The sequence below is a fragment of the Gasterosteus aculeatus genome, chromosome 1, assembly GCF_964276395.1.
Source record: "Gasterosteus aculeatus chromosome 1, fGasAcu3.hap1.1, whole genome shotgun sequence".
Classification (NCBI taxonomy): domain Eukaryota; kingdom Metazoa; phylum Chordata; class Actinopteri; order Perciformes; family Gasterosteidae; genus Gasterosteus; species Gasterosteus aculeatus.
This window is the reverse complement of record NC_135688.1, coordinates 22,571,929-22,594,020: the sequence shown is the minus strand read 5'-3', so window position 1 is coordinate 22,594,020 and position 22,092 is coordinate 22,571,929. Positions and strand designations below refer to the sequence as shown.

At 41.5% G+C, this 22,092-nt stretch overlaps 1 protein-coding gene across 2 annotated transcripts; it reads right to left on the bottom strand.

Annotated features, from left to right (window-relative positions):
• Positions 1-2,680: 2,680 nt before the first annotated feature.
• Positions 2,681-8,162, bottom strand: urp2 (urotensin II-related peptide). 2 transcript variants are annotated; one of them, XR_005712733.2, is made up of 6 exons: positions 7,509-8,162; positions 5,239-5,538; positions 4,535-4,569; positions 4,294-4,450; positions 3,719-3,879; positions 2,681-3,041 (listed from the first exon to the last, which is right to left on the bottom strand). XR_005712733.2 is itself a non-coding variant. In XM_040182646.2 (5 exons), the coding sequence occupies exons 1-5, from the start codon at positions 7,618-7,620 to the stop codon at positions 3,848-3,850; spliced, it is 636 nt and encodes a 211-aa protein (XP_040038580.1). In that variant the 5' UTR covers positions 7,621-8,138; the 3' UTR covers positions 2,681-3,847. The 2 variants fall into 2 exon arrangements, 1 of the variants encoding a protein (XP_040038580.1); XM_040182646.2 differs by having other exon boundaries at positions 2,681-3,879; positions 7,509-8,138.
• Between the last annotated feature and the right edge of the window lie 13,930 nt (positions 8,163-22,092).

The following is a 22,092-nucleotide window of genomic DNA, read 5'->3' as shown; positions in this document are numbered from 1 at the left end:
GCAGTGACGTATGTTACAGCAGGCAACAATAGTAATGGATTTTATGTTTTTTAGCTGTAGACATTTTCTGATAATAGTCTACTTTTATTACACAGTATCTGTTACTGTAATCCAAAATTCAAATGAACACGTGTGTGGCTAATTTCAACTGTATCACTGCACTGAGCGTATGCAGAGGACTGTGTTTTTGATGATAAATTAATTATGTTTATTAATTGTGCTTATCAAGCATATTGATTGGATTTGAAAAATATATTAAAATGGCCAGAAATTACTAATATAATGAATAATAATCCATAGATTTCATGAAATAGACCTGTTGCCTTTACTGTGCATATACCAATTATGGTGTTGTGTGCAGTCACCTCAAAAACAGGCCAGGAAATACTCTGTTATGAGTGATGAATGATGGATGCTGCTCACCCAGACTTAAGCACAAGCTAAAAATGTTGCAGCTTCATTGAAGTATATTTTGTACATGCTAATAGTGTTTCAGGAAAGAGCAAATCTATGGACAGATTGAAAGGTCTCTCTTTGACTGAAACAGAAGGTCTTAAAGAATACCTGCATGTCTTGGTTGAGCTTTTGAGAGATTTAGAACCAGTTGTCACTGATGATGATTTGTTATTTGCAGGCCAGTTGGTGAATGCCGCGATACGCCTCCTACCATCGGTCTTCAAAGAAAATGCATCACAGCTGTTTGCAGTCGATAAGGTTAGTCATTTGTGCTTGTGGGGAACAACTTTAATTTGTTTGTTTGTATTAAATATAATTTCTTTGTATATTATATTTAAGTTAAATTACATTTTAAAAAATTACATCTGTAATAATAAACCAGCATTTAATGTGGAACAAAGTATATCAAAAAGCTTTGATCTGTAAACATTGCAAAATTACAGAATACAGCTTTAGGTTTCAAGAACCATTTTTTGGTTCCAGTTGGCACCTTTTCTTTTCTGTGTCTAGTGCCTCTGCAGTCGTATTTGCATGAAAGGTGCTTTGAGTGAACCGCTGCCCAGCTTGAGAGAGCTCCTGTGGGTAGCTGAATATGTGTATTGCGGAGTGAAAGATAACCTCTTCTCAATCAATTTATCTGTTCGCTACAATATGTTGGATTCATTTTAATGTGTATTTAATAACAACAATAAATATAATTCTGATTCTGAAGACATTTACATTTGTGGAAAAAAAATTGGTTGAAAAAAAAGAATAATTTTCTTATCAACCAAAATTTCGCGACCCCAGTACCTCCCCCGGGGGTCGCTGTTGAAGACCTCTGTTTTACCGGACTCCATCCATCCATCCATTGTCAAACCGCTTATCCTGCACACAGGGTCGTGGGGGGGCTGGAGTCCATCCCAGCCAACTTCAGGCGATAGACAGGGTACATCCTGGATTGGTCGCCAGCCAATCGCAGGGCTACACAGAGACATACAACCATTCACACTCACATTCACATTCACATTCACACATCTACGGGCAATTTAAAGTCCCCAATTAACCTGATCCGCAGAGCATGTCTTTGGACTGTGGGAGGAAGCCGGAGAACCCGGAGAGAACCCACGCAGACACGAAGAGACACGGGGAGAACATGCAGACTCCACACAGAAAGGCCACTGGGCGGAATCGAACCCAGGACCTTCTTGCTGTGAGGCGACAGTGCTATAAAGTAAAACTTTAATGTATTATAGCGAGTAAGTAAAATTAAGTTAAAATGAAGTAAAACAACCATGTTTGTCAAAGGTTTCCCAACCCTGACAAGCTTGATTAAAGTATCTAATCTAAATATGTGAAAAGAAAGATGCTTTAAGAGCACTAATTGGATAACAACAATTCTATCTATCTACTCTAACTATCTTGTACTTGGAGTTTTCATCAATAGTAGACATGGATGTATTTGGTCCGCCAACTTTCCTGGACTTTTACCTCTTTGACTCATCACTCAGCAGCTATTTTCCGTTTTTGAGACCTGCATTTATTCTGACGTCTGTCATGTCGTCATCAATCTTTAACGGCTTACATTAACAATTATATTCATAGATACACTCAAAATATTCAAGGCTGAAGACAAAATGACTTGTGCTGTTACACACAGGAAACACTGTCTAAACTTGTGTTTTAATGGAATGGATTACATTTTCACTGCTTCGTACATCTATGCTCAAAAAATTGTACGTAGAAGAGCTGATATACTTAACACGTATGGATAAGTAAACACTGGAGCATGTGCAGACGCACACACTCATTACCGTGGCGACAGCGATGGTGACCTCTGTGGAAACCCTCTGAATGTAATGACCCAGTGTTTACCCATCCGGACAGCAAACACACAGCTCAGTTACCATGGAAACATCCAAAGGAGGAATGTCCTGCTGATCGTGGTACTGGGACTGTGAACTCATAACGCTGGGGTAATTTAACACTTCAGAGAGTATTATACTTGTAACATGTAATATCATGTTTTTTTATGATCACTCCAAAAACCCAGAAAAACAAAACTTGTGAATTAACAACATTCGATAAATAAAGACTATTTACATTAATTAGACCCACAACTATTTTACTAGATGGATTAAAAAGTAAATAAACAACAAGCTGGAAGTGACTCAGGAGGCACTCTGTGAGTTGGTCTGCCTAATGAGTGTGGATAGAAAATAAAAAATGTATTGTCCCAATGCGGTTTTTCCACACTAGAAATTAACTTTATTTCAAAGTTGCTGCACATACATAACACAACGTGTGTCTGTCTTATAAGGAAGAGGAAGGGTTAACGGGGATGTTGGTTCATGTGTCCGGACACAAGTGGACATCGTCTTCTTTTAATTGGTCAGTCTTGTTAATTAAGGAGTGAAGGAATGGGTCTAAGTTGAGGCTGTCGCCAGTGTGAATGGCAACAGTGTCCCAGCTGGCAGATGTCCGAGAAGAGCCAGGGGAGAGGAGACCAGATGGAGGGATGAAGAGATGGAGGAATGGATAGATAGGTGGATAAAGCAGTATGAGCTTCTGGAGGCCTGCACCGATGCTGATATTTTTATTTGGACCTGCCAATAACAAGTATTTTGATTAACAATCACCACATTAAATTAAAATGCAACATTCTCACATCACTAAATGAACCATTTCTATTTACTAAGCTAGTCTGAGATGCTGGTTCCATCATTATGCATACCAAGACATCATTAGAGTTCTGTCGACCTTTTCCCTCAAGGACTCAATTCCTCTAAATTGTCACTGATACCTTTAAATCTCCACTTCACTTCACTCGTTCAATATGCAGTCTTCTGGCAATATAAAATATCTAAATATATTTATTGAATTTTTAGAAATAATCAAAAATATGTTTAATACTTCTGAAAAATGGCCGTAGAACAGAGGCCCTTGCCTTCACTGTTCATAACCACAGTCACCAAGCTTCTATACAGCTGCTAAAAACAGCCATGTTGGTTGGTTGTGTTCAGAAAGGATCATTTAGGGAAAGCTTTCTTGAAGGGAAGCCTGAAGGGACAGCTGTCCCTGTTGCTGCCTTGAAGACCTCCTCGCTAGATTGAGTGTTGCTACTACCACTAGTTGAAAACAACTAGCAACCTTGGGTGTGGTTTATCTAACACGGTTACCCAGCTGTGTCATATACATTGTCTAGGATGTGCACAACAGGGCTTGGATCATTGACGATAACGACCGGTGTCAGACCAGATGCATTCAATAAACAGCATCTAACCATTGTGGGAGAGTTTGGGGGAGATCTTTTAGATGCACGATTGGATGGTCAGGTGGACGTGAGAAGGTGGTTGAGGTGTGGGATAAGAGTATGAAGGGAGACCAGCGTTGGGGAGGTGAACTGGGACGATTAGTTCTGGGAGCAGTACTTCCAGAAACACACTGAAGGAGAAGAGGAAGAAGAACATTGCATTATAAGCAGTTGCTATACTTTCTGAAGATAAACATTGACTATGACTTGGAGATCAATTAAAATTGTTGTTCTGGAACTTATGGTATTTTGATTTGCTTTACACAGATAAGGCATTATTGCATTACCTTAAACTGTCTCATTAGACGATATGCATTTGTAATTATACTACCTGATCTTATCTTTGTTGTAAATTAACACATTGTGGAGTCATACTATTTCCCATAATGTAGGCAGCGGTGTGAAGAGTAAGGGCAATTAAAAGCTATCGTTACACACCCCTAAGCGGGCATTGAGGGCCAATGAGAGATGGCCCTAGTTTTGGCAAAAATAGATGAGGTAAAGACAAATCCTGGTGTAATATAATAATTATGTTTTTTTTTCACCTCGTTTGTTGGGCTTCTTGGTCTGCGGTGTGAGGGACTTTTTGATGTTTCGACCAGTCAGAGGACGGGGGATGCTGCTGCCTCTGGAGGCAGTAGTGTCAACTGTTGCTGGGGCTGCAGTGGTGGGCTTCACCCCACCTTCAGGAGCAGGCGGGTGCTGGAGAATATGCAATAATGAAAGCTCGTAGTTGTGCAAGCAAGTTAAGTATTCTTTTTGAAGTGCAAATATTTTACAGCTTACCACTTTATTTCTTCTTCCTGAATTTCTGCCGTTTGCTGGAATGAAAAACCAAAGAGGCTTCAGGGAAGGAAGGGGATGAGGAGAGACCTAAAGGAGATTTTTTTGAGGAGCCAATAAGTAGTGACGGACATCGGTATACCGCCTCTCCCGCGAGGAACCACAGCTAAATACCGCTTTAAAAGCATTGCATTGCGAGGCAACAGCTTGTGTCTATGTTAACTTCCTGTCAGCTATGTTGTAATTCACATACACAGCAGGAAATAAACTTCAGCAGCATAAAACTGGCCTTCCCCTCCCCCTTTTCTGTTCGTCCACCAGCTGGTTTCTTTGTCCTTAATCCCATGTACTCATCACACACTACCATCATGTTTACGCTGGCAGTCATTATTGAACTACCTAATCAAGATGAATAACGTTATTTTACAATAAACTTAATTTCTGGGTTTTCCTGTGTGATTTCTTTGTACCCAGTACAACCAATTGGGGGCTCCGAGATTAAATTACAGGCAGTCGGACAAGTGTGATTGTGTAACATTTAGTTTAGAACTACACTAACTTCCCTTTTTATGAGTTTTAAAGATATTTGGTCAAAAAGAGTAGAAATGGTCCACTATTATGTCCTCACCTATCTTAATTTGTCCTTTAGGCCCATTCTCCTCTCACCTGCGGGCTAAGTGACCCTGACACATTGCCAGGGTGCTTACCTCTTGGTATGATGGTGATCCGTGAGCTCAGAGTGCTGTTATATGTCCTTTGCAGCTCCTCCAGGGCTGAGATCATCTTCAGCATCTGGGCTCGTTTATCTGGACCGGCTGTCGCGAGGTTGCTCCTCCCTCTCGCTGCTCTGCTCCCAGCAGTCATAGTCCTCGTTGTGGTTTTGTCAGAGATTCTGGTTGTTCCATCCATTGTGGCTGCTCTCGTATTCAGAAGCCAGTGCTTCAGGCCTGGGTCTAGTCCTGAATACTTCTCTGCATGAGTGGAACTGGGAGGAGGTTTCACAAAGCCTGGGGGGAAACAATCATAGGGATGGGGACAAGTTTTTGATGTATGTAACGTAATATTTTCACTTGGATGACTCATTATGTTGTCCTGTGGTTGTAAGCTGAGCAATGATGGAAGCTCCCTGTTCCCCAGAGCACTAAACATTGTCCTTCTTCAAACCTTTATTGATTTCATTTATTTGATGTATTTAACTGAAGTTGGCTGGTCACCAGCTGCTCCAGTCATAGTTGACCCCTTCTTTCTAGAATGGTGCTACTGCTCATGCCTATGCTCTTCTACACCTACCGTGGCCATGCTGACGCCTGCTGCTGCCATCATCATCATCATCATCATCATCATCATTATTTTAGATATTAATCATATTACTGTACTCATAAACCAACATTACCCTCTCCTAAAGTCTTTTTGCTCTCCCTCCCCACAGGCTTCTGTGGATGGTGGTTCTATCTGATGGTGGTTGCCCCTGCAGTGGTCCTGCTGTGCGCCTGGCTTAATACTCACAATTACTTGAATCATTTCTGTCATAAGAATTGCATGTATTATACATTGTCCCTCCTCTGACGTTCTCCCTAAGGTTTCTTCCCTTTTTTCCCTCTTGTAAGGGTTTTTTTCATTTTTTGGGGAGTTTTTCCTGTGCCGATGGTGGGTTTTGGGGCAGAGGATGTTGTATGTGTTCAGACTGTAAAGCCCTCTGAGGCAAATTTGTAATTTGCGATTATGGGCTATACAAAATGAAATGACTTGACTTGACTTGACTTAACTAGCACAGACTTTCCCCTAGGAAAGATAGTTTCATGCAACCATTCAACACAAACTCCTACCTGAGCGGATTCTGCAGCTTCTGTGACAACTAATTCTGACCTGCATGGGTTTACGTTGAAATTAATAAAAAGATTGGTGTGTCCCGTAAAGACGCTGGACGGTGCCTTGATGTTACTAAGCGTTGGAATGCAACAAGTTGAAAGTGAGGACAAGATGTGTGGACAGAGGCTATTCCCGGCGACTCGCTCTGATCACGTTTTGTTTGAGTTCAGGGCTTCTGTTTTTTTTAGTCTTCTATTGCCTCTGCATTTACCTTCCACACTTATCCCCCCCCCCCCCACACACACACACACTGTGCTATTTTGCTGGGATTCCACTGCTTTGCTGGTTGCTGTAAGAGTTGCTACGAGACCTTCCACTGTGACATAAGAGGTGTATGAGTTGTGTTTATATGTGCACAATGACGTCTGAGGCAGCAACAAGGAAGCTCAGTGTTTTTGTGTTTAGACATAATTACACAAAAGACTTTACTGGAGCTTGTTTAGGAAGCTAATTTACTGCAGCTACTGAATTTACCATTCCAGCAGAGACAAATAACATGGGTTTTTCTAATAGTTTATATTGAGCCGATTGTTAAGTAACTTTTACTGTGAAGACGTAATTTGTCCTTCATATTGGTGAAGCTGACGTTTCATCAAACTAACAAGAATAAGTACAGTATGCGGATGAATCACAGTAGAAATTCAAAGAAACTACTTTTTGAAAGTCAAATGCACTACAGGTCTAACTAAAGGACACCACAATAGGAGACTTAATAAGGTTGGATGTACATGGTAGACCAACACATGCTGGGTGTGAGGCTACATACTGTTCCTGATCTGGTCATTAGCTGGCAATCGCCTCATGACAGGAAAACAATCCTATATGCTATACCTGTCAATCACGTAGAGGTGGTTGATGGTTCAACCATCATGTTTCCCTCCCTATAACAATGAGCTTTGTTGTCCAACTTTCCCTCCAGCTGTAGTTGCTTTGTTGATTCATTCTAACCTTGAACCGGGAAAATCACTTAAGAACTTTTTTTTGTGATGGTGAAATTCGGGAGTACCCGTGAGTTCATGCTGCTGGAGGACATGAGTCCCTTTGAAGCGCTTTACAGTGTGTGTGTGTGTGTGTGTGTGTGTGAGTGTTGTGCCTGTGGGTCCCTTACCTCTCTCCGTGGGTGCTGCTTTGGCTCCCGTACCAAGAAACACCACTACCACCATCATCATCATCATCATCACCACCTTCATCACAGACACTTGTGCGGCACTGTTAAGCATGGCGGCATTTACTGAGCACTTAAAGAACACAGGGTAATTGTCGGAGTGCACAACTATTATTACACCAACTCTCTTCTGGAGACTTGAAGTCGGGATTAGGGAGCGACAGGTTTTCTGAAGATCCGGTTTTCAAACGGTATTAGTTCCTCCTCTCGCTCAACTCATTCTTCAGAGCCTCGTGACTTTCTGTTGATGTTGGAGATGTTTTCCAAGGGGTGGACGTTCACTGAAACGGTTCTAAAGTCGGGCCGCTGTTCTCAGATCAATCAGCTCCTCCTAGAGGGTCCTGAGAAGCTCAGCTGATCCCGAAATGCTCAGGAAACCTCTTCAGGTGTAATATAATTTACACCTTTTTCCAAGTTTTCCAAGCTTCTTCTGTTTGTCAACCACACTGTGGTCTTCGTCTACCAACGTCCAAATCTTCTCAACAGCTTCAGAGTAGAATGTCCTTCTTTCTAACTGCAGGACAACGTTAAATGTTGGTTTTCCAAGGATGCGCCTCTTGAAGAAGGCTTGTCAGTATCGGATGAGTTTCTCTTCTCAACACATCGGACAATATTGCCTTTATAAACCTGTGTTAGCCTCCGAATGACGAACGATGGCTCAGTATCAACCAATGACTTGCCTGAAAGGGACTCTACCCCCGCCTCTTCCTCCTTGATGGATCGGTGACATTTGGGGAGTTTGGCGACGATCTTTGTATGTTTGGAGTCAAAGCTATCTTTTTGTGAATGCGGTATGTCTGTGTGTGTGTGTGTTTAGGCTTGTATTAAAAGTGTGTGTGTTGTGTGTGTGGCCCTGGCTGTATAAGCAGTGATAAGGTAGTTCTTAATATGTTTGCTCAGGGGCCACAGAGAGAAAAAGGCTCTCTGACGCATGAGGGCCTGGAGCCATACTGACTGCACACACACAAACACACACACACACACACACACACACACACTCACGAATACAACACTCAAACACAGAAAACGACATGGAAAACTCATGTACGTACACACACACACACACACACACACGTAAAAAGAAGCGTGGGATGCACATCAAAGAGAACACAAAGGCTGAAAAGTCGTGTCAGAGTGACAAAAGACGGCCTTTTCCTTTCTCCTGCATTGTTGCTACTAATCCCTCAGACAGGAAGTTGACGGAGTGACGGTGGGACTCCACCTCGCCAATAATCACCACGAATACCCCAACCACCAGATACAGGGCGGAGACAGATGAATGAGGGAGGGAGGTAGATAGAGAGGATTGTACAGAGCAGAGTAGAGCAAGAATGACATGAGGTGTGTGTGTGTGTGTGTGTGTGTGTGTGTGTGTGTGTGTGAGAGAGTCAGTTGCTGGGAGAAGAGAATTCAGTTTAAGAAAATCCACTCATTACTGCTCTGTTTGTCTGCAGAGCTGGGACACTCATGCACTGCATGCGTGTGTGTGTGTGTGTGCGTGTGTGTGTGTGTGTCCACATGTTACAGAAGACGAGAGAGCGACAGGAATTTAAGTTTTACAGATACAGAATCTTCTCTGTTCCCTCGAGTATGTGTTTCTCTCCATCTTCAAGTTTAATGTAGTTCATAACTCTCACCCTGATCAGAGACTTTTCCACACAGCAGGGATGGGACGGGGGGGGCACATCCCTCCTTCCTCTCCGATTTGGGATGGATGTAGAACAGTACCACTATGTTATCAACAGTGTCCTCCAGGGGGCAGTGTTCTTCTGAAGATGATCTCAGAGCAGCTGCAGTGGTCCAGGGAGGGTCGTTGGTCTGGTGGAGGCAGCGGCTCTGTTCTCGGGTTTTCTTGCTTGTGTTGAACCTCAAATGTATCTAAGTGTATTTCAAGCCCCTTGTATGATTAGTGGATACAGGTTGTGATTGTAATGATACTGACAAATAAGACAAAATAAAATAAAAACTTGAGATGGCCGATGCAAAGGGCCGGGCATGTATCTTTGATGATGATTCACATCTAAAAATGTATTAATTGATTGGCTTAATGCACTAATTAACTCAAAGAGCTAAGTGGAACATTAGTTGAGCATATTGTCTCATTCATTGAATATTATGGAGCAATACTGGTAAAGAATTTCTTTAAACTATAAATAATGTATATAATAATGTATTTTTGAGCACTTCAAACTTTCCCATGAATGAAGTCAATATTGTTTATTGGAGTAAGCATTTGAGTGCATTATGAGGACTCGGAGGAAGAGTTACTAAAATATCTATAGCCAACATTCAGATGAGAGGAGGAGATCACCATGACCTTTATGACAATGTGCTCTTAACAATAAGGTCAACATGTATAGTTCTTTGCATTTGATATATTTAAAACTCCGTGACATATTTTTGTTTTTAAAATCTATATTGTTTCCTTAAAAAAACTATTGATTATCACATTTTAGAAACAAAGACACATTTACAGCATTTCCACAGTTTCCAAATTGACATGCAAAATGTTGTAAATATCATCCATCCTCCACACGCTTTAATCTAATTAATATTTTAAAAAAATGTTTTAATGACCTTTGATGCTAAACATTTGTGAAGGCGTGGCCTTGACATCTCTTCATGGCTTCATATAAGCTTTCTCCTGGGATTCTTGTTACTCTGACAACCATAATTATAGCTTATTGTCAGATTTTTTGTAAATTTTCTCAATATAGTTTCATAATTGTGGGTAGTTGTATTTTAATACTGTTGTATTACTGTTAAGATATAGGAATAAAACATATTAAATACATAATGCAGAGAGCATTAATGTTTCCTTTTATTACTGAAATTATTGAACATACATATTGCATCATGATGAACCCGACCATTACAGTCATTAGAATAGACGAAAGCAAAATTTTATTCAAGTACATCAAAATACATCCCAAATAAATCAAGAAATTAAGTTCAATGTACTTTGAAACATTTGTAAAATAAATTACAAATAAAGTCCACTGCAAATAAAAATGTGTGTCACACACACACACACACACACACTACTATTAGATTTAATACAACAATTGTAATACATTCTGATACTAATGTATCAGAATGTATTACAATTGTAAAACAACTAAAATGTAGATGTGATAAACAATCCTACATATGTTTTAGCAATAGACCCAACGGCACATACCAATAATCTGACGCAGAAAAGGAGAAAGGGGGTGGGGGGGGGGGAGTAAAAAGAGGAATTGAGAAAAGGAGAGTTAGGCTGAAAACAAGAGGATAGTGAGTGACGGAGAGGAAGAGGAGCGCACCCATGGGAGGAGAGGAGGAAGGTCAGAGACGAGGATGAAAAGGGGGAAAGAGAAAATGGAGGTAGAGGAAGAGTTTGTGGGAAGAGAGAGCTGGAGGTGTGTGTGTGTGTGCATGTGTGTGTGTAGGTGTCTGTGCGCGTATTTACGTGTGTGAGCGGCAGAGAAAGAGAATGATTTGTTTTCAGTGAAAGGTGAGGCCACTTAGCCGAGGCGTAGAGCTACAGCGGAATCTATTACCATGTGTCAAAGGAAACCCGAGAAGGGCACGACCTGACTGTGTGTGTGTGTGTGTGTGTGTGTGTGTGTGTGTGTGTGTGTGTGTGTGTGTGATTGTGAGTGAGTGACTCACGGAGAGATTTAGTGTAGGCTGCTTTTGAAATAGCATGGATGTGTTTGATACAAAATTTTGTGAGTGTGAGTGTGATAGTTTAAAATGATAGCTCCATATTTGTTTTTGTGTCTTTACGTGAGAATGTGTGTGTGTGTGTGTGTGTGTGTGTGTGTGTGTGTGTGTGTGTGTGTGTGTGTGTGATTGCCTTGAGTGGAACAACTCTGTGTCCAAAACATCTTCACCTCCATCGTTATTATTGTTTATTATTTCTTTCCCTGCAACATGGGAAATACACAATTAGCATATCAGCAATTATTATTATTATTAGCAATTATTAGGTTGTGGCAAAAAACTCAGTGACCTTTGACCTCAAGAAATTAGTTTACAATAGTCCAAATTGTTAAATCTAAAGAAATTAACTCCATAACTTTCTAAAATATTACAACAAAAAAGTACGAAAAGAAAACAGTCGTTATAATCCAAAACCGAGTATGACAAATATGTAATTTTTAGTGCTGACCGTGCGCAGATCATATAAGTATTATTATGTAAGTGCTATCACAGAGCCTAATTTGAGCAGTAGCTCAAAATCAAATCGAAGAATTCCATTTTGTTAAGAGAAGCTGGTACACCACACAAACACATCACACACTGCAGTACCACAAAACTAAGTAACTCGTTACCACGGTGAATGTACAAGTACACCAATGGGATTCCTCCGTTAAGGAAGAGGAGGAAAAGAAGCTAATGACAAAGTTGTCAGACTAGACACCTGGAAAGGTAACACAATAGAAGTCAACCTGCGTTTGTGTGTATGTGTGCGTGGATGAGTTTGTGTGTGTGACTTTATGAAATACACTGTGGGTATGTGTGTGTGTGTGTGTGAGAGAGAGACAGCTTGTCACTCTACACCTCATGGACTCTGTGGCTCACCAGAGGCCAATGTGGTTCACTGGGGGCTGCAACACTCTAACCACACTCTGTGTGTGTGTGTGTGTTAGTGTGCGTGTGTGTGTGTGCCAAAGCCGCAGGCCGCCGGCCATCCTCTCTGTGTGTATAACAATATTTCTTTGCACCTCACAAACCAATTGCTCCTCATCACTTTCCAGATATTAGAAACACTGACATCCGAACTCACAAACACAGACACACACACACAGACACACACACGCACAGTATTACTGTTTCTGGATCAGAGTTTGAAATCCAACAAGGGTATAACAAGAAGCCACTTGTGTTGTTACGGAGCTTGCGTCATAAAGAGCAGATACGACAGAACTTTATTGAATACATTTTATGCCACTCTTTGACCTCGCCGTGGCACCATATGGTCATTATCCTGTTTTTTCAGTCCCTGTCCCAAGCCGCTCTAGCTGACCAAGTCCTCATCCATAGTGTTTCCTCTGGTCTGCTTTATGGAACCGCGTGAATGGACCAGGACCTTCTAACGCTTGCTTTGGTAAAGGCCACAGGACCCAGAGCCATTGAGCATGTACGTTACATAGGAAATGTAACTCCCAAACACATCCTCACACCCATGACAGCAGCCGTGGCTGAAATGTGTCGGCACAGCAGTGCGTGGAGCTACGTGCTAACACAGGCATGCTAACGCCCACACGTTCATCACGTTAGTTTGGAGTTTTAGCATGCTAAAATGTACTAATTAGATGACGAATGTCTGTAGTTCAAACAAAGCAATTGGACAGATGAAAAATGTTGACCTGATGACGTGAAACGTCAGAGCATCGCCACAGCTGTGACGTAGCGGCACACATGTACATTTAAAAACCCACACAATGTGCCACTCAAAACCAGCAACCTGATTGTGGTGTGAGAGAGACAGTTAGAACTCTCCACCAGAAGTCCACCAGAACCACAACGGCAGCTACAGTAGACCTGCTAGTGCTCCAACAATGGTGTTCGGGGTCGAGGGGGGCAATAGGCAGTAATACCTTGTCTCTGTCCGTTAAACACTGCCTCCTCTGCTAATTTGTGTGTTCATGTGTGTGTGTGTGTGTGTTTGGAGAAGCCACGTCAGCATTCTCTCCCTTGGTTAGGACGCTTTGGTTTCGGAACAAAACAAGAGGGGGGGGTTGGGGTGGAGAAGGCGATGGGTAGATGGATGTGAAAACAAGTGAGCGGACTGACAGTCGGGGCAGCCATTGATCCTCCTCTCTGCTCCTTCCATCCCATCGGCAGAAGACAGATAGTGTTGAGGTGGCCCGTATTGGATTTATGAGTTAATGGCCTTGCCAGGATGGGACAGATGGATAAATAAGGAAGAGGAGAAAGACAGAGGGAGGGGGGAGAAGAGCAAGGCATGATCTGTGGGGAGGGGACAAGGAAGAGAAAGTTCTTCTTCTGCAGTCTGTTTTTTTTTCTTAGTGAAGGCCTGCTGCTTCATGGTTTTCTTTTATTTATCATTTATGTGTTTAAGCACGTCTTCCATCGTTCTTCCAATGGCAGCTACACAATTTATTTTACCTTCGACAAAGGCAAGAAGGTCCAAAAATGGTCCAACGGGCAAGTTATAAGAGGAAAGTATATGTCAGAGATTGAATCATTTTGTTTGGTTATCATTGTTGACTAAAAGAAATGCACAGTCATCCAAAAAAACTAATCATGGCAACCTTTGTTTCACTGATAATTCAAGTGATTACCAATGTGTTTTCTGTGTGTGTGTGTGTGTATGTACTACTAAACGTTTAATTGTCCAATAAACTGTAAAAGAACATGAGCTAATGATCTGTGATTATCTTAAAAACTTTGAACAGGGTGTTTTTGCTTTGATGTAGGCACACATACACACGCACACACACAATACCAAATGTTACCATATGTTGCCGCCCCCCCCCCCCCCCCCCAGTAAGTAAGTATTTCCACAAGTCCAGCTTTAACCACGACCCCAGTGATGGAAACAATATATTAAACTTATGGTACGTTCACACCAAAAATGAAGCAAATTATTCGCGCGAGTAGATTCCATGTAAATTCAAGCGAATAAATCCCATCCAATTTCGCCCAATATCGAAATATTCGCCCGACGCTGTCTTGCAAAAGCCAATCAGCCAATCATGAATCAATCAATCAATCAATCATGACTTAAATGAATCTCTTGTAAAATAACAATAATTATCTGTAACTTAATATCTAACTTATATCTAATACGTTTTTTGTATTGACAAAAACATATAATGTAACGATTGTCTTTGGCATTTTTAGGTAAATCCGATTAGTTATACAATGTGTACATTTAAATTTAAACTGTAATTCTGGATCTCAATTTAGTAACTTTTTTCATCACATCATACATAATGCAGTATTTTTACACGGTAACGGACCTATAGGTTGAGTAACCTTAAAACACAGGTATCTCTCTGGTCTCATCAATGCTTCTCATATTCATCTCAACCGTTGCATTAAAGCCTTATGGCATTAAATTGGTTCTTTGCTCTTCAAAAGTTTGCATTCAAACAGTGTGTTTATAACTATACAGGATTTTTATAGTTCCACATAATAACAGAAGACTCTTATTGGCTATTTCAAAGAACAGACAAGAAACTGTATTTAACAATAACATTTCTCTTTTCCTTTATTATCGGGGACAATGAGATCAGAGTCATTCTCCCTTTCAAGCACACTTAAACTAGTAGACGAAGGAAAAGGAAAGGAGGTGAGAAGGACGTAGACACACTCGGCCCCTTAACGACGTTCGGTCCAAGGTCGCGACTCCTATTCTGTAAGGAGTGACGAGGGTTGTCATCTGTATCACTTACTGAGTCTGCTGCCTGTTTGTGTGTGTGTGTGTGTGTGTGTGTGTGTGTGTGTGTGTGTGTGAGGACCACGGGATTAGAGTGGCCACCGACTGTAATGATAATACATACGATTATTAATAACATTAAAGTGAGGTATGTATGTCCCATAGAGATGATGCACTGTAGATGTGTCCTCCACAGATCAGCCCTCAGCCATCTGTCTTCAAACCAGCAAATTCTGCTCCCCCGCCCATAGTACACATGATGCAGTGGAGTCGCTGACCGATCTATGGAATCGGGTCTCATGCACTTATACATGCTAACATATAGATAGATCAGTATCTAGTGAGATTTACACAAAAATGATTGGATTGAACATAATACAATAATATTTACAATGGCCTTCTCCAAAAAGAGGAATGAGGTCGGAGAGACCACAACCTTCTACCAAGAATAAATATGAATGTTGATTCAGTTTAAAACCAGTATGTTGCATATCTTCATAGATCGTGATGATGATTAGCCGCTCCAATCTGAATCCCAACCAAAGAGACGGAGAACAACTCTTCTGAGCAAACGTACCCACCCATAACTGAAATGAAGACGTAGCAAAATAAATCTAAGAGCACAATAATGGTTATAATCCTAAAAAATAAATTTAGTTAACAATTATATTAACAGAGGGGACTAGAGCTGAAACAAGGGCGTTCCATAATCAAAGATGAAGTTCCTACGAACACATTTCTCTAAGAAGAATGAGATGAATATAACATATTTGTTGATATCACTTCTCACCCGAATAAACTGAATTTAAAGCTGCAAAGCAAAATCTAATCAGTTAATTACATTTTTCTAAAATACTACTGTATGTATTTTTGTTTTACTTGTTAATACAACAAAAAGGCTACTTCAGTAATGCTGACCCCTAATTACAAGTTAAACATTAACGATGCTCTGGACCTTCTAATGAGGACATTATCCAAAAAGCAGTTCATTGGAGAATAGGAAAGCAAAACTATTTTCCAGGACATTTGGGATAAAATGTCCAAATCATTTACCCTGACAGACAAGTTTTTTTGCGGTGAAGCAATGAACCTTGATGCGTATGTGTCTTCTGCTAGGAAATAATGTAGTCACGTGCGTGTCTGTGTGTATGTGTGTGTCTCTGTGTCCCTCTGTCCTTTGTGATCTCGCACACTGCTGCTCCATCATCTTCATATTTTTGTGCCCACTGAGGATCTGATGCTTGAGGACATCTGGAGGTTGTGGGGATTTTATTGACTGTTTCAAGAAGCCATTGAACCCATGATCCTCGTGACACAGTCAGTGGAGCCTGCACATGAATGACTCCATCTGGGGGAGAGTCTGCTCATGGCGTAAGAGAACTGGTTTGCTAACCAGCAGAACTAACAGCTAATGGGGCTAATGAGGCTAAAAGAGCTGACAGCGAACTGAACTAAATGCATGTTAGGTGACGCTGTTGCATGATGGGTGAAATCATTGTCACTCAACATGTGTTTGGTTCAGTTAGTTGTTGTCTGAGCAGAAGAGCTAACAGCTAATGGGGCTAATACGACTAACAGGTAACTGAACTAAACACATGTTGGGTTTAAAATCAGCCTAACTGTGCACTGGTCTCTCTAAGCTGACCTACGCTGACCTCCCCCTCTTTACTCCACATCTAGGACTCTCCTCTCACTCCTCCATCACTCCTTCCTGCGCTCACGTCATTTTTTGTCATCCATGAAGGAAAATTAAAAATGTAGATCTAATCGGAGGGGGGTTGTAATGCGATCAGGATGACAGGGGATCAATGGAGACTCGCACACACACACACACACACACATAAATATTCTACCAGGGATGCATGTTGTGGAGGGGAGGTATGGATGGATAGAAGGAGGGGAGGACATAGACCAGCTTTAATGCCGCTTTTTCTTTATTTGCTTCATATCAGACATTTTTTAAGTATCTTCATGTTTCTAGGACACCAGACTGCCCACTTTTTCTAAATGCTGACTTTACAGCTTTGTTGCTTTGTCACTTTTCCTGACCAGAGAAAAAGACAACATGATAACTAAGAGTTATTTTACTTTCTTTTAAAGACTTTTATTTTGTATTTTTAGAATATTGTTTTCTCAACACCTAAGAGAACATATGGAGATAAGTTGTCCTTTACACAAGCAACACTTTAGCACATCAACTTGTCATACTGTGCAGACACTGTGGAGCTCTGAGCTAAATGCTAACATTTGCTAATTGCACAAGAAGATAATATTTGACTGGTTAAGGTTACAGTACATCACATGTGTTAAAAATCAAACCAAGTATATATTTGGAAATTGCATGACAGTACTATTCAATTATAGACCATCCATAGGAAAAGGAAAGGGTATTACCATAATGAATACCATAGAAACCAATAACATCCAACAAACCTTAAGTTGGGGTTATTAATTATAAAACTTCCTCAATCCAGCTCCACTAGAATGAACCAGGAAAAAAAACGAGAAAAGTTTCACCTCAAACAAAGCGTCCCTGTCTCTCACTCTGAAGGGAACAATAAATAGTGCAAGAATACTTTACCTACCTAAGATTTATGGCGTAGATAATGTACGGCGGGGAAATGTGGCCTTTGAACTTTGAACTTCAACCTAATGCAGGTAATACATCCACCATGTTCCTGATCCAAATCTAATCACAGTGTAATCATTAACTGTCCTCTTATCACACACACATACACACACCTGCTCAACCACGTATGCACATGCACACCTCCCATTCTCGCTCAAACACAATGAAACGGAGGATAAATGAAATATTGACCCAGAGGATTCATGCATACTCAACACTTTATGTGAGCGACGTATGAATTAGATATGCTAATGAGTTCGCACAGGCTGCCAATAACAGATATGATGATGATACTGGGGAAGGAGATCAAGTTGTTTGGAAGTCACACAGGGTATACATCCCATGAGCCCCATCACCTGCCCGCCTCTTTGCCTATCAAGGTAGAGGTGGAGGAGTTGAAGCTCCAGAGGGAGCGCTGGAACACCTTTCAAGTTGTTGGTTCTTTGATGATATGTTTTGGTGAACGCTGATTACAGCTACATCAATTATTGATTGTCATTACTTAACACAGGAAAGCACAACCATATTCAGGACAATCAGAACTTCTTATCTTATAGAACGGCCGACCATGTCCTCCTTGAAATGCAAACATGAGGAAAACTTTGTCCATCATCTTTTATGTGTTGCAGCACCAAGCATCTTAATGTAAAGTTGGAGTTGTCCTCCTCTGGTCCTCCACCAGTCACAAGCCTCCCGCCACTTTCCACCATATTGTTCTTACTGTGACCGGAATGTAGACAGCCAGCAGCATGCTGTGTAATGGAGCAACGTGTGGAGCAAACACATTTAGAAAGCTGCCTGCCACATCAGGTAAAACTCCTGGAAGTGTCTCGTGGCCTCCAGAGGTTTTCAACATCCACACTCACACATTTTTGGGTGTGTGGGAAAAAGGAGTCCCCTGACCTGGTACAGGACACTTGGGAGCAGTTTCTGCCCTTTATTCAAACTAATTTAGGGCTTCTTTCTCTGCAATGTGTGATCAAAACAAAGAAAAGGAACAGACTACACCTGGAACATACCTTCACCACTGCAGTTGCTGGGGCTGCTTAAACTAATATGTGTGAGAAGCGCAATCGCGCCAAGTTATGTTTTGTGAGCATTCAAATCATATGAAGTAACAACATTGTTAACCTAAATGTGTGCCAAGTTTAATTACGACTCAAGCATATTTAGTCCCTCAAAAGCACGTCAGTCCCTCAAAAGTGTGCGTCTCAAAGGCAGATAAACGAGACAGAGTTACCGACTGAGGGAGGGTGGTCCGGGGGCCCAGTGGTGGGGAACCACTGATCTAGGACACATGCAAAACGTTCCATGAGATTTTGAGTAGGCCAAGACACAGAAATATCAGCTTGATTTGTAATTCAAAGACCTTGCAAAGGGCAAAGTTTTTCAAAAACTCAAACTCAAATATTCATGGTGAACTATCATCAGTCTTAAGGCTTTCCTTCCCACATTTTAGGTAGATCTGGTTAAATGGTTAGGAATGGCACATCAAAGTGCAAACTTTTTTATTTCCCTTTGCCAATAGGTAGCGTTATAAATTTTTTGAAAATCAAAAAATCTGAATACTTTAAGACCAATTCCAGCATCCTGAAAACAGGACATTTCAAATTGCTAAAGCCAAGTACCTCTGAAGTTTTGTGGTTTTACCTATTAGGCCACACCCCTTACAACTAAAAACCAAATGAGATATCAACATGTTTTTGATTGCATTGAACCAATTATGATCCCCAGGAAGCCCAGGAAGAGTGTGCAAAAAGTGTTTTTTACTAAATTCAATACTTCTGAAGATTTTTTCATGGCATTTCCATACCATCAGTTTTTTGTAGAGCATGTGGATGAGCACCTCTGACAAAATTTCAAGTTAATCGGTCATCGGAAAAAGTAAGCTGGTAGGCAAAATTGCAGAATTTCTAGTGGGCGCTATAGAGCCAATTCTTTATACCCAAATGACCCCAAAAGATTTTTGCAGTTCTGATGCGCATACACATTGTTTCAAGTGTTTCTGAACATGGAAAAGGCCAAAAAAGTGTTGATAATTATCTTTCAAAAACAATATGCCTTTTTCCCAACTTGCTCATGCCCTAAACATTCAGTATTTCTGTCGTCTCTAAGCTATAAGCTAAGCGATTTCACAAATTTGTGACAAATGAAGATCATCAGATTGGGTCCTAAGTAGAGATGAAGTAGAGATGGTTTTGTAGGTACATGACCGTTAGCCCAGATGACAACACATCCATCTGTCTGTGTGTGTATGTATGTACGTATGTGTGTGTGTGTGTGTGTATGTGTACACGTGTACGTGTGTGTGCTGCTGGTGAATTTCTGTGGCTTGTATAAATTGTCCACTGACTGACCACTGTGGTCAGACACGGTGGTCAGCTTAAGTGACCCCCCCCCGCCCCGTACCCTTCTCCCCCCAACGCACATACACACTAGACACACACACACACACACACACACACACACACACACACACACACACACACACACACACAGATCTTCATTAACAAAGATACATTTCTATTGATCTGTTCTACAGCTCATGTTACAGCCAAGAAATATGTATGGGGCACACTAAATGGGTTACGCACACACACACGTACATCAGAACACTTTGTCAGATACACGTTCACTCACACTAAAAAGGGAAACATGCAAACACTACTGCCTCAGCCCCCCCTCACACGCACACACACATGCAGAGTGGTCAGTGCTAAGCAGGTTATGGTTAGTGAATTAGTATTGACCTACTGCTTACAACATTATCTGTGGCTATGCTCACCACTGGTGTCACAACTAAGGCTAAGTGTGTGTGTGTGTGTGTGTGTCAAAATATTACCTCGGGAAACCAAAGTTTTATTTTTGTGTTCTAACTCACCTTTAATGGGGTTTGAATGAAATGCGTTGGATTCCTGCATGTGCATATGTGTGTGACAGAGATCCTTTAGCATCATAACTGTCATGGAGGAGATTCTACACGGACCTAATGCGGCCATCGCTCATACACACTGCCAAGGACTCTCTTTTCTGTGTGTGTGTGTGTGTGTGTGTGTGTGTGCGCGAATGAGTGATTGTGTAGGTTGTCAATTCTGAGCTCTATAAGGAGAATTAATCTCAGTTTGTCTGCAACACAGACTTCCACACAGTAGTAGACGGGGAGAGGAGAGAAAGAGGGCAAATTTTGAGCAAGATTCGACGGACTAATGAAGGATCATGACCATGACGGACCCCAACGTGTGATGTCTCCACGATTACGTCAGGCGTATTTGTTTCTCACTGCACGTAAAAGCAGGGCGACGTATGTTCAAACATTAAAAGCAGGTGTAAACCAGAATGCGGCCATTCCTCAGATATGCCTCCTGGTTAAACGGCAGCAGAAAGAGGAGAAAAACAGCGACACAGGCCAAGGAGATGAGACGAAAGGGTTTTGCCACAAGGATCACACTTTCCCAGTTGAGTGAACACGAAATCATTATGTGCTACATATTAAGCAGCAATGCAATATTACAGTTACTGGAAGAAACAAAAGATGACATCGTATGTCCGATTCAGGATTCACATTCTATTCCAGTAGTTGTTAAACTCCTTGCTACATTACAATTATTGGCATCAGGATATTTTCAAACAGCCATAGCATCAGCAGTGGGAATATCAAAGTCTGCACTCGTATCACAGCGCACCAGTCAATACATACATTTCCCCACCACTAACTCTCAAATAACACAACTTTGAATTTTTGTTTTTGCTGTTTTGACTTTGGCCGTTTCATGATAGAAAGAGTGAAGGAGGTTCATTCATTTGCACGTTCAAATGCAATGTTTAAATGTGCGTTGTTGTGGACAGAAAAAGGCGCCGATTCCTGATGAGCTGTAGGTTGTGTAAATAGGACGTAAGCTGAAGTATCCAGCGAGCACCATCTGCGCGTTTTCCGTGGCGCTGATATCGCTACATTTGCAAATGTATATACATGAGGCCCGAGACGGTCATTGAAGACGGAGAGAGCTTTTTGCATTGGAAGTAAAACGGAGGCACGACATACAGCGGACAACTGTGCAGAGAAACTCCTCGACATGTCGGATGAGTGCCACGGACCACTTTAGTCAATGATAGTGGCCTGGGGCCTCATTTATAAAACCTTGCGATTTGCGCGAAAAGTGGCGTACGGATGAAACATAGGACGCCCCGTAAGCACAGAAATATTCAGACTTATAAAACCATGCGCACGCACGTCCTACGCAGTTTTCCCTTAATAAATCACCATCACTTCTAAATGCATTCATTGTCGAGGTGGAAAGGAGAAGTAAAATGCTTTTTGAAGGGCACAGTATGGGCATCACTAATGCCAAAAAGGCACCTGAGTGCAGAGCAACGCTGCAGCCTCGCAACCTCGGACCGTGGCCGAAATAAAGAAAAAATGGTCTGACATCAAAGTGGATGCAAAAAAGCGTTTAGCGCGCCATCGCCAAAGTGTGTCTGCCACGGGTGGGGGTAAAGGGGAC